The 13,938-nt window shown below is 42.0% G+C and overlaps 1 protein-coding gene across 6 annotated transcripts in view; it reads right to left on the bottom strand.

Moving 5' to 3' along the window:
* Nucleotides 1-3,155: 3,155 nt before the first annotated feature.
* The window catches only part of DCTD (dCMP deaminase), a 67,358-nt gene continuing 56,575 nt past the window's right edge, over nt 3,156-13,938 (bottom strand). For 5 of the 6 annotated variants that reach the window (XM_037399227.1, XM_037399237.1, XM_037399189.1 and 2 more), the window contains 3 exons: nt 12,506-12,622; nt 10,866-10,962; nt 7,258-8,899 (listed from right to left, as the gene is read on the bottom strand). In XM_037399227.1, the coding sequence (XP_037255124.1) occupies nt 8,821-8,899; nt 10,866-10,962; nt 12,506-12,622 (293 nt within the window). In that variant the 3' untranslated portion in view covers nt 7,258-8,820. Of the gene's footprint in view, nt 6,928-7,257; nt 8,900-10,865; nt 10,963-12,505; nt 12,623-13,938 lie in introns of those variants that run through there. The other variant, XM_037399218.1, reaches the window with a different exon arrangement.

The following is a 13,938-nucleotide window of genomic DNA, read 5'->3' as shown; positions in this document are numbered from 1 at the left end:
GGGCAGCATCCTGCAGTTTTGGAGTCTCCTCCCAGAAACCGAAATCCAAGGCGTGCATACCCTGCAACGCGCAGGGGCAAGTCTCAAAGTATGTATTTTCTGTTCATTCTCTACATTATCTCGGGGGTAGATATAAACTTTTTTTTTTTTTTTTTTTTTTTGGAAACTTTGCTCATCTGTCAAGTCTCATTGCCTGACATCAAGGCGATCAATCTGCCTGCCTTAAACACAACTCCTAGCTCTTTCGAGAGGCTTCCCTTTTTAGATGCTGGTCTCCTAAGCTCCCCTCCACAGCCTGTCTCCCCCGCTGCATCCTTCAACGGATTTTTTCAAATCGGAGCAGACAACCCGTAGAAGCTGACATGCTTTTTGCAGTGCTAGCTGCTCACATCCGAATGCCTGCCCAGCCTGCCTGCATTCCGGGCGAGAGGTGTCTGCTACATGTGTACAGGCATGCACCTTGGAAAGGACGCTTTTTCTGCGCGCAGTAAAAGTGACACGGGTGAGAAAACTCATAGACATTACTGCCAGAGAGTTTTAAGCACCAAGACCAGACAATTTCTATGGGAGAAAAAATAAAAGGGAACCAAGAAAAGGCAGAAAAATTCCCCAGATGTTATCAAAATGTTATCAAAAAATTCCCCAGACAAATCTGCCCTCTCTTTCGAAGGTTTTTCCTAAGAAAACACGTTTGGGTGTATAAATGCATGACCTGCCCTCTCTTGAACGCCAAATTATCAGAAACATCATTCATCTTACTAGATATGCCTTCTCTGCATGAGTTGAAGTCAGTCAGCTCTGTGTACCCCATGCTGGTAGTTATGCCTTAACTTTAAAAAGCGGTCAAAATAAAACGAATAGGGTGAAGTTCCAATACAACAGAATTATTTCAACTTTTATAGAGAGTTACCCATTAGAAGAGACCGTGACCTGAAACAGCTCTCCTCTGCTCTTCCCCAGTCCGTTCTGCACCCCCGCACACACCGGTGGGTATGTAAAAGAACACCTTAGCTACATCAGCCTGAGCTAAAAGTGCATTTAAAATCAATCCAGGTAATGCATAGCCCCCACTTGAGGGCAGAATCTCAAATCTGAGTATTTATTACCAAGCTGTAAAGCCGTGTTTTTGCAGACTTTGTCAGGAAAGCGTTATTTGAATGCCAACAGGGATGTCACTTTATAGACCTCAGGTCAGGAAAGGATGTAAGCACATAGTCAGCTTTAGCCCCACTGAATTAAAGGATAGTTAAGCACATATTTTACATTGTGTCACGAACAGGAGATATGTGGTACCGTAGTCACCTTAGCTGCAAGGGGAATACACACACTTGCACAGGCTACCTAGCTCACCGCAAAGGATGGTTATGGCTTGTCTTGCACTCCAGGCTATGATCAGCAGGAAAGGAAGGAACGGGCCAGAAGTGAACACTGGGATCAGCCTGCTCAGCCCATGTCAGAACAGTCTATTCAAACCAAAGGTATGAAGGCACCGTTTTATTACGCCTCACAGCAAGAACGACCCCAGGCATCAGTGACCTTTCTGCAGGCTTAAGCCACTCCTAGAGGGTCTAGGATCCCAACAGCCCAGCCCTAGGGACATGTGTCCTGCCTGGCACTGACCCGTCTCACCCGTGCTCATGCAGCAGCCTTTCTGAGATGAGCCAGGGGACAAACAAGGGGAAGAGCGGCAGGGACATCCTATTTCCAGAGCCACCCAACCTGAACCAAGCCATGGTGTCGCCCCAGGAGAGGACAAGTGTCCCTCCGATGGAAATGCTCACCATGGCTCCCACTCTGCCTGGGGAGGCAGCTACAGCGCTGCCAGAGCCCGTATTTCAGGGAAGGGGAGCGGAAGGAGCAGAGACCCGCAGCCCTGCCAGGCGAATGATGACCCATGCCGCTTCTGCCATCTTCGTGCCGCTTCTGCCACGCGGCCCTCTTGCTCACATCTCTGCAAATCCCTGGAGGGAAAGAGGCTGCCGAAGTGATGGCGGGGGCTGCGGGAAGAGACAGTGAGAGGACACAAGAGAGCAGGGGGGCGGGGGAGGAGGCGGCAGCAGGCAAAGCATACACCCAGAAATGGCCAGGAGCCACCGCGCTGTCAGAGCTGTTGGCAAGTTTCATTTCTGGAGCAGAGATGCTGACTCTCCGCAGGACACCATCCCGCTGGTTACTGGTTGACCGTGGGACTCCCCGGGGCAGAGGCCGTAGTCCAGCTGCATCAAGCCCCCTACACAAGCGATTTCAGTGCACTCCCATCACCGAGCCACGCAGGTGCTCCGCGGTGACCTCAGCGGCCAGGCACACTAGAAAGAAGCACTTACAACCCCCACCAGTTTCAGAAGACAACGACTCTAGTTAGCACAGGGGAAACACAGATTTTCAGCATACGCTCCCTGGCCGCTTTGAAAAGCTCCTTCAGTTTACAATAGGGTTAACTGACGTGCTCGGGCTCTCCACCCTCCTTCTTCCTTCAGTTTTTTCTCCAAAACACAGGGAGGTTCTTTCCCTCCCCGTTTCCAGGCAGCTTGCCTCGGCCTGGAAGGGCCTGACAGGTAACAGACCTCTTGTGCAAACATGCACGTCCTTTCCCATCTTCCATTCATCCTCACACTTCAACGTCCCATCACAGATTTATTTTTTCTGGCAAGGACTTTCAAGGCTCCCCTGTCCCTTTCCTCAGGCCAAGTCTCCAAGCACCAGCCAACACTCTTGCAAGGTGTTTCCACACCTAAGTTTTCTCTCCTCTGGCAGACAGGTAAGCAATGTTAACAGCAACGAGTAGATTCATACAGACCAAGACATTCACGATATGACTGTTTCTTACAGTGTAATGTCCCCAGTTGTCACAGAAACATTTCTTCCCCATGAGATTTAAAACCAGAAAGAATAAATAGGATACCCTTATCCAATGTAATTAAGGTACAATCACCCTTGAAAAGGGGAAAACATGGAATACAAAATCCTGGCATCTGAAAGTGAAGCTCTTTAGCAAAACTTGTCAGTGCTTCAAGAAATGAATATGAAAACCGTACCACAAAACACTAGATGCATTATTATTAGTATCTCTAATAACAGTACAAATATTAAAGTGCCATATTGTTTACAACACAAAATTAAAATTTTAATCAGTCCTGTTTACCCAGCAACATTCTGATTAGCAGTCAGAGTTGATTGAACAGTGGAGGGGAAAAAAAAAAACCCTGCTCACAACAAGATATGCCACATAAAAGACTTCAGCACGAGTCAACAAGCAGCAACAGCAGAGTTATACAGCCAGCTAAAGCATGTACCCGAGCCTCTGGCAAACCAAGACACAACTTATGCCACTGAAGCAGTGATCTGAATATATTTTGTTTCCTCTCCTTTGGTGCGGGGAGCCCTTCTGAACATTTGCATGGCAGAACTGAAATACACATTAGCTTGAAACAATGAAGGAACAGGGAAGTAGAGAGCACGGAGGAAGAAATCCCAGGAAACCGTAAGCAATTGCTTCTTTATTATGCATATTTTGCTGCTGGAGCACATTATTCTCATTCTCCTCAGGGCACCATTTGTTAAGAGCACAGTAAATAATGTCAACAGCTAGAAATCCAGCACATGGAGCTTTATTTTTTTTTTTCCCCCCTTCATATCTGGTGAGAGGGAGTGCCCTGACAGAGGCCGGATTTTCCGGCACAAACCTTGAAGCATACAAGACAGAAATAGCAGTTTCCCATCCCGACCCCTCCTCCTTAATTCCTCGTAAAGAAAGAAAAAAAACACAACACAAATCACTGTAATTCACGTGCCCTGCCACAGACATCTCCGTTTTAAGGGCTGCCCTTCTGCTGCACAGTTCACAGACAGACGGTGCCCTTCACCCTGGTTATTTGGAGGGACAGGCAGCAGCCCACCGCCCGCCACAATGATCCGGTGGTGCCTTGCGGGATGGAGCTGCCCAAGGCGCCTTCCTCCAGGGGTGCCTCCTCGGCAGGGAAGGGGCTCAAAGCCCAGCTGCATCAGTGACTTTAAAGCATTCAGGTGACATCAATCCACTGCTCCTGAAGATGAGCAGTGTTAGGAAGCAAGCTGCTGTGATTAAGCTCCTACTCCAGCACACACACACAAAAAATAATCAAGTGCTACACTCTTCCATAGCTTCATTAACCACATACTTCATTAAGCTTTCACTGCCGTTTAACTGAGTTGTAAATGCCAGGAAGACATTGAGTTTTTTGAATGAGGCAGAGACAGTTTGCAAATCTTAATTATTTTTTTTTTCCTCTCCTTTTTTCCCCACATTTCCTTCAGGCCACAGTAAGTAAACAGGTGAGTTAAGTGTAAAAAGGAAGGGAACACGGACCCAAAGGTTTCGGATGGGGTTCCTTAGGCAGCCAGCTCTGTTTAATGCTTTTCCACCACGTGCCTTTCAGTAGCTCCCACAGCTGAGAACACGGAGCAGATGCAGACTAAGCACTTGAAACAAGTTTTACCTCTCTGTTCTCAAATCACAGAGTTTTACATTAGATAAACCTGGATTTTAAAGGGAAGGGAAAGAGACATCTGCTAAGAGGGTTTAGCAGTGCAAACCCTTTGAGCCGTTGCCACTGAAGAGAGAAAGAGCCGGTACCTCGCACTCAGCCCCGTGTTAGATAAATCCTTTGTCTTACCACTGAGAAGAAAGAGCTGCAAACAAATGGCCTTTCTGCTGCGGTCACTTCTGTACTCCATCCTTAAGTGCTCCCAGCGCAGCAGAAATCCAAGCCAACCCCTTCTGGATTACTAACGGGTACTGCCTGCCAGTCCTTCACGAGTCTCGCACCACTCCACAGCAACTCCCTACCACTCCCCACAGCCCCAGGCACACCTCGCCAACTTACCCCAGACCCCCAGGTGAGACCTGGCCCTGTGTAATTGCAATCAGGTGAAGCCCCTGTAATCAGGGCAATCAGGTGAGGCCTCTGCGCTTTGTCCCACCTGACTTGCGTAAAGACTCCCATCACCCAGCTGCAGAGAGAAAAAGCTGAGTAGCAAGTCAGAATCGTTGTGTATTTTGCCTGTCCTCAACAGCTTAAGATCCCTGCGAGGTTCGTTTTGGCAGCTGATGAACTACTGCAGCTTCCGCAGCTACGTACGTAGAGCTTCCAGGCTGAGCAACGCACCAGAAGAGCTTTTATTGCCAATGTTACCATTGGCCATTTTGGAAATCAGAACAATTGTACTGGTCACAGTGTACTTTTTGTTATCTTTGCGAAAATATTCCTAATATACAAAGCAATAAAATGCTCAGTCAGTGATCAAAGCTTCAAAGATGGAGATTATGCTCTCACTCCATGTACCTGCCTGCAAAACCATCCTTTCTTAAATGGAATTTATGTAAATAAGGTTGCGGGTTCCATGGGTTCTCTGACAGGGGAATGGAATAATATTTAGAAGGAAATCCAGATGATGGCAGGATTTAGATTTAATGTTTCAGATAGAGTTATACTGAACTTCATAGGATCTCAGCATTTTATTTGAATGTGATTTCTTCCTCCAATTAATGCTCCTGAAGTAAAGTGCTCCCCAGAGTCTCCTTTCAGCTCCCCATACTGGGCTTTTCAAGCAATCCCTAACGAAGCCTCAGCCTGCAGCCACCTCCCCTTCCCCTGGAAGGGCTGGTTTACTATGGGAGTGGTGCCGGTGACTGTGATGGGACCTGTGAAGTTTCACATCGGTGAGCCACCAGTCTCAGAGTGACTGGTCCAAAGGCCAGCTGTATTAAGGGCTGGAGAAATGGGTTGGTGGAAACACAATGAGGTCTTGCACCAGGAACAGAACAACTCCACGCTGGCTGGGTGCCCACTGGATGGAAGGCACCTTGGAAGAAAAGGAATCCAGGTGGGCAAGAGATAAAGTGCCCTTACAACAGAGAAAGCTATCCACGTAGCTACCAGAAAGCGTGTAGCCAGCAGCTCAACAGAAGTGATTATTCATGCTCCTCTGTTCTATATACATTCTGTAAGACCACATCTGGTGTAGTGTCATCTTTGGGCTCCCCAGTATGAGAAAGACAGTGACGGGACACTCAGATGGTGAGAGGATGGAGCACGTGATGCGTAAGAAAGGGTAAGGGCACGGCCTTTGTTCAGTCTCAAGAAGGTTAAGGGTGGGGGAAACCTAACCAGCCGCTGACTTCAGCTGCCTAACAGGTGGTTATAAAGAAACCAGACAGACCCTTTTCAGCCACATACAACAGAAGTATGAGAGGTAGCAGACGTAAGCTGTAGCCATGGAAATCCTGACTGGAGAAAAAAAGACACAGTGAGGGTGTCAGTGAGGGTCAAGTATCGGAATGGATGACCAGAAAGGCTGCAGATTCTCTGTTCTTGGATATACTCACCTGGACAAAGCCTGAGCAACCGGATCTCACTTGTAAATCAACAGTGCTTTCAGCGAGGGGTAAGACTAAATAAATGCCCTCTAGAGTTCTTTCCAGCCTAAATGGTTCTATTCACCTTGAACTTGAGCTTCAGGAACAGAAACACAGTTTATTATCTATTATATATTATATAATATATTGTCTTCTCTGTTTCCTCTAGTACTTATTCTTTATTTGGAAGTCAAATGTTAAACTGAACTATTAAACTAAACTATTAAAACACAAACAGCCAGAAGCATACAGATTTCTAGGCACGCACACAAAGTGAGGGTCAACTCTTCTTTAAGACTGGCTGTAAAACATTAACCTCAAAATAAGCACGCGCTGTCTCAAGAGTTGTGCATCTGCTTTTTCCCTTTCCATAAAGCTGCCCTCGAAATGAGCATGCTCACCTACTAACCTGAGTCAACTGACACTCTGAAAGCTTGTGTATGTGGCTCTATCAGATCAAAAACTGATCGGAAGAAACCTAAAATCCTGTCACATTCTCCGGTACGCTCTTCAGTTACACAAACAGGAAAGTCCTGGGGGGAAAAAGAAAGAGACATTATGAAAAACAGTACATTCCTAAAAGCACCTGGACATTGGTTCAAAAAACTCCTGAGTTTTTAAGCACATTATACATTCCCATTATCCAAGGCCTAACATAAAAACACTTCAAGTAACCGGAATCACAATGCTTATCTCCTAAGTCTGAACTTGGATCAGCGATTATCTATGAAAAAAACAGCAATTTTGCTGCCCAAACCAAAAAAATTCCGCTTCTTCTCTCCCCTCTGTCCCATTGTCAGACCAGTAAAACTCAAAATGCTTCTACTTACTAATTCAGGCCAAAGAAAAAGATATGCATAAGCTGGTTTAGTGACGTTTTATTAAAGTAATTTTTCAGGTTTCACCATCCCCCTCCACATATGTGCGAATTTCTTCTTCTGGCAATGAGCCACAGACCAATTTTGAGGTAGAAAACAGTTGTAGGGAAAAGAGAAAGTCAGGAATTACTTTATAAATGGACACATCTTATAATACATTACAATGCTCCCTTTAGTAGCCAAATCGTTCATGAACATTACACTTTATGTAATATCACAAATACACAAAATATGCTTTGCATATGATTGCAAAAACAGCAGCACTCTGGAGCCAAGCACATGGCTTAATATTGTAATAATGAGTCTACTTCAATGTAGTGGATTTTAATAAGACTTTAATAATACTGGTATGAAGCCAAATTACATAATGTCCCAAAATATGAAACAAAGCTTTTATAGAGAAAATAAAAGCTCACTGAAGTATAACCACATTAAAAAAAAAAAAAAAAAGCAAACAACCACCAATGTTATCTAAACAAAGCCATTAGGCATATTTAATTTTTAAAAATCAAATTAGAGAAAAGGAACTCAAATCTATTCCCAGATCTCAAGATAAAATTAAAAAGGATATTATTTTAGGCAACATTTATGAAAATGAAGGTAGTACGCCAAGCACTGGGAAACAAGCTAACACCGTAATTACCTCTTTTGGCACTGATATGGATATAGGTTGCCTATCTCCAGTTTCTCTCAAAAGATAAAAAATGATTCTGTTACCTTACAGGTTGATTTTAAGACTGAGCTATGTTGGATTGTCTATAAACAGCTTAGGCCAATAAAATAATTTCCTTCTACACATGAAAACCATGTTAAGAGTCTCAAAGGCAAAGAGCCAAATGACTTAGTTCCTCAACTCCCTCAGGTTCTGGAGTCTTGGGGAAAACAAGGACTTGAAAGCACCTGCAAAGCTCGGTCAGCATGGACCATTCTCAGAATAACTTCCTCTCTCACCTCTCCCGACGCATGACAGTTACACAGCAATTAAAAGACAAGCCAGTGTTTCATTTGTTGGATAACGCAGGCAGAATGTCACACATTGTTAAAGCTGTATAACCTTTCACATATTAGTGTTACGCTAGGTGGACCATTAGTATTTGCATGGATAACATTTTTTTGTCCTTTATTAGTATCAACGATTATAGACCCACATATCCAATAGAGAGATCACCATTTCTTAGCGTATTCCAATTACCACTGGCTACAATAAGCTGTAAACGGAGTCTAAATCAATGCTGACAGCCTATCAGAGCACGTGGTGATGAATACAGCAAGAATCAGAACAGTTTTCTTTACATACATTATACCGTCTCATCTACATGTCTCTAGACTTTTTAAGCAGTTTTGATAAAGGCATTAAAAGTTTTAAGAAGATTTAGATTCCACATGACAAGATGAAGTGTGGGGGACATTTAATGCCTTGGATTTCTTAGCAGTCTACTTTAGCTACAGAAGCCATTAAAAAGTTGCAAGTAACTTCAAGATGAAAGGTATTAGCAGCTTTTTAGAAAAGGATAATAACGCTATTCTAGAGACTTAATGAGACTTAATTCACAGAAGCTTTTGACTTGGTCTGCTGTTAATTGAATCAAAGTCAATGATGATCTTGCTACACTTTGGCTTGAATTCCCTAAAATAAAGAAAAATACAGATATCAGTTAGTGAGTAGTTAAAACATTTTGCTTGCTTTAGCTCCAGCTAAATTTTTGAAGGAATAAAAAAAATCCCTCCTTGGATTCACGTAGTTTTCATCACTATGGGAGCCAATTATAGTGCACCACACTGAGAGAAAGCTGGACAAGAAAGACTAAGACAAAAAAGACACATGGGGTGGGTTAGCCTGTACATTCTTCAGCTATTGGAGTTCATAAATTACCCAGGAGTCAAAGGACTTGTAACAATTTAGCGGCTGGTGGTAGCATCATGTTACCAGGGCTGGGATTTTTGTTCATATATTTTTATATTTCAAATATTTTTAATGTATATTTACAGATATAGGACAAATATATGTATCCATAAAAATATTTTATTCTACTGTGTATGTATTACATATACCCATATCTGCCTACATATGTATATATAAAAGATATTTGGAACATATTTTGATAAATATTTTGATCACTTCCTGCCAGGTTTTCAAAGAACACTTTCAAACTTCGCCTCATTATATTAAAATATTTTTTGTGCTAGGGGAATAGATCACATTATGCATCATATTGGGAAAAACCAAACTAGTTAAGAGGGAATCATTTTAAAATTGTAACTTTAGAACTGTAAAATTAATACTGCCACAAAATGTTTCCTTTTATTATCATTAGAGCATCTGCTACAGCAATTAGCAAGGAAGGTATTTGGGGACCAAGCATGTATTTTCCAGTCTACCAGTAAACAAAGGATTATGCAAATAGTGTGGATTTAGTGCCTAATTAAGCTCTGCAGTTCAGTTCAAGAGATTCATTAAGTACCACCTACATCCTTAACAATCAATACAAGAAGGAGTAACAGTCTACACAGAAAAGCACATGCTGCTGACCACAGAAACTCTGAATACTTTGTTCAGAACACCAATCTGAAATGCAAGAAACACTTCTCACCCTAGAGAAGTTACAAGATTTGACTTGCAAGAGAATGATTTATGCTTCTTAGTCAAATAGTCTTACTAGGCAGGAAATACACTGAAGGACTAAAACTGCATTTCAAGTACTGCTGTGTTTTTTCATGGATGTTTCTTAGCCCAGTAGGTACCTTTCATCCTAAAATTTCATCTGTCAGAATTGTTACATTTGCAATTTTTTCCAAGTCTTTATATTAATATTGTAAAACTTTTTTGAGTTGCAAAGCCTCCCTGACTGCATAATTAGCCTCACCCACAGCATGTTATTGGTATCAAACTAGCTGTTGAACAGATTGTCTTTAGGTATCTCTATCAGTGTCTTTAAAAACCCCACTCTTCAAACATTTTTCAGATTCTCATTATTTTAAGGCAAATATTACAAGTTTTACCTTTTTTTCACAAGAAAAGCTGACCAAAGAAGACTGGACAGCTATAGGCAACAAGAATTAATTATGGGTGGCTGGTCTAACGCCTTCCCAAATTGACTGCAACAAAAACATACTGAAGTTTCAATAAGGAGTGGGTAATCCACAAAAAAAAGTCAACTGGTCATTTCAGTTGAACTCATAGGAGAACAGGGTAATTCAGATAATCTAAGGGACTTCAGGAGATCCTCTAGTCTAACCTCCTGCTCAAAGCAGGGTCAGCGATGACTCTCTCGAGGACAACGTAACAAATAACCATCACATTAGCAATTTCACTTGCAGTCCAGGAACTAAATGAGTATTCCAAATGGACCGTTTTCTCATACAAACATTATGAAATTGAAATTTAACCATACACAAGGCAAAAAGAATAGTTCAACCATCTGTCAATCCAGTACCTTTTGCAGGCATACAGAGCCAGCCCTCTACAAACACTACCAAAGATTAAGATGTTCCACAATACAAAGAAGAAGAACCTTTGCCCCAAAGTTGGACTCCTTTGCCCACCATTTTTTTCCTTTCCAAAATAAAAACAAAGTAATCCAAAATTCTCTTACCTGTATATAATACCTGCTAAATCAAACATCCGCCGTGCAGCTGTCATCTCAGTAGTGTCATGATACTTGTCAGACATAAAAATAACTTCCTTTATGCCTGAAAGAGTCATATAGAAAAAATGTTTGAATTACAAAGAAAAAAAAAAAGTAATGCCTGGTGCACAAAATCAGAAAAGGCAGCATTCATCCACATGCTCTAGAACTCCTTGGTACACCTCTACTTCCCAAAATACTACAGATTGTACTTAAGAATAAGGCTATGTAAGGTAGAGCTGTTCGTGAAGACTGTTCTTTCAAAAACGCTGGAAAAATGTTTTTCTCCACTTTCACCTAAGTTTAACTCAGAAAACCAGAACCAAAAACTTGTAGGCAAAACCGCAAGATAGACAGACTAGAAATCATGCATTTTTGCAAAAGTAATTGAAAACTTATCTTTCTACCTCTCTAATATAGATAAAATTCCCCACAAAGAACTTAAACCCCAAATCCTATTCCCCTTCCAAACGCACAGCTATAAAGGCATGCTTTTTTCTTTTGTTCTGTGTTTTATAACTCCCAATCACAGGTTCAAATCTTCATAAATGCATGCTGTCTCAAATTGTTGAATAATCTGTGCCTAAATTACCTAGGCAGGGGAGAAGCGTAAAGGCTAACCCAAGAGAATTCACAAGCGTTCCAGAGCCTATCAACTTCTTACTGTATTTACCAGACAACGCGAATATCAATACATCGCAATTTAGTGCTGACCTAAGTGCAGAAGGAAAACGATGAGTGACTACACTGAGAACAAGCAGCCAATCTGCCCTGAAGACCGTTTGATTTTGATTCCATAAATAAATGTAGCACAAATACAGAATACCATTACCTTTCCTCCTTCACTTCTCTTAATTTCAAAGCATACTGACCAAATAAAGCAGCACTCTGGTTGCTACTTTTTTTCTAGATTCACGTGGCCATTAGTGGTGAGAGAGACTCCCCAGAACAGCAATCCATGCTAGGATTGCAAGGTTTTACTCAATGAGCAAAATACGTGCTACCTTAAGCACAGATTTTTACGGAACTGAAGCCTACTGCAGATACTGCCTAATCTGAAAAAAGGAGACACATTTAGGCCAGCACACTTGCTGCAGTGGCACAGATTTATAACAATTGTAATGAAAGACATAATTAAAGTAGGATCATAGAAGTCTTATGACATTTATGAGCAAAGATATTTTAAAATCTTCAAATATCTACCATGCATCACATTTAAATTAAAATTTCATGTATATACTCCCAACAGACCTTTTGCCATGCAGAAGTTTATTTCTTTCTGCCCTACTCTATTCAATGTGTCAGAGCACAGTAAAATTGACAGTAATTATATGCAAAGCCTGTGTTGTTCTTTGGCAGCTCTTGGTCTAAGAAGTTACAAACCTAAATTAGAAGCACGCTTAGAATCACAGAAGATGCAATTAGCACTGGAAAAATTTGGCACCATTCAGATGCAAAAAAACCCCACAAGTAGCATCTTAGGAAGTTGACAGTGCAATTAATTTAGATCTAACAGCAGCAATTTAACATCAAATACATCCATGATAAGATACCAATGAGCAGGCAGCACTGCAACCCTGACAAATCAAGCTGGCACTACTCCTTACCTGCCTGGATGATGAGCTTTGCACATTCATTACATGGAAATAAGGCAACATACATGCTGCAGCCTTTCACATCAGCTGAGTTCTTGTTCATGATGGCATTCAATTCAGCATGGCACACTGATTTAAAAAAAAAAAAAAAAAAGAAGCAGCAATTCATAATACTGTTCATTAAAATAAATCAGTCAAACTAAAATTAAAGTGTTACAATATAACTGCTTACATCCTTTCAAAGGGAAATAGCTTGCACAGCTTGTCATAAAGGGCAGAGGAAGAAATAAAAGCAGAAATACCAAGATCAATGAAGGTCAACTGTTCTGACCAGGCTGCCGATTAGTAATGATATCATTAAGCACATTAGCATTGCCATTTGCTAACACCTATTGCAGGCAACAAAGCTGTAGGCTGTGGGCCAAGTAGTTGCAACCACCCTAAGTAAAGCAGTATCTCACAGCTTCACAACTCCCTGGAGTGTCTAATTGCCAGTATAAAACAGCTCATTTATGTGTTTACATGCACAGATAGGAACAGTCTTACGGTTATAAGAGCACACTGTGCACTCTTAAAGGCAGGAGAATCGCAAAGTAAAACCAAGCAGCTCTGTCCTCTGGGTCTCAGAACAGCTCCGCGCTGCTGCATGATTCTCTCACCCCAAGAATACACAAGACACACTCAACCATAAAAATGTCCCAGCTTTAATATTAAAGCGAGTTTACTGCTCATTAAAAGGTGACAGACTTCCCAAGCAGGAAAACAAAGTCCTCTGTTTCTCCATGGATTTGAGACAGGCCAGGTAGCAACAGACTATCCTGCCTTATTTCACCGTAGCACAATGGCTCTTCCGGGACAGATCGCGCCTTAGGGTTTAAGTTTTTATGCTGTACACATCAGCAGATTATCTAATGTGTTACTAACACAGGTGAGAAGAGTGCAGTTTCTGTGTCATCCACCATGAACCTCTGAAAAAAACATTAGGATCTCTGAGAGAACTTCCTGTTTACTCCTAGGAGTGACAGCAAGTTGCATAATTTATGTACCTACCTACTAAGAAATTGCCTGCTGCCCTGACTGACTTCATTAACAGGTGCGGAAGTGTGGTGTGGGTTTGAACTCATCTAAAGACCTGCATGTGCAGACAACGTTAAGAGTTTTTCCACTGCTTGTTTTGAAGAACTGATCAAAAAATAAAAATAAAAAAAGTTTTCTTCACCTTTGCATTACATGCAAAAACTAAAACAGGCAGCTTCATAGCACAAGTTCATAGAATACTTGCTACTATATACTGACCTCTGTGCGAATGATCTCACCACACAAAGAATAACTGAGTGCATTACCTCCAGCACACAGCAATCCTTGCCGAATCCAAGTGTTTTCCGTATGCGCTACATTTCTACATGGAATTTTCTACGTAACAGCTAAAGCACGACAGATTTACA

This window comes from Falco rusticolus, chromosome 1, assembly GCF_015220075.1.
Source record: "Falco rusticolus isolate bFalRus1 chromosome 1, bFalRus1.pri, whole genome shotgun sequence".
Taxonomy (NCBI): Eukaryota; Metazoa; Chordata; class Aves; order Falconiformes; family Falconidae; genus Falco; species Falco rusticolus.
This window is presented reverse-complemented; position numbering and strand designations above follow the sequence as displayed.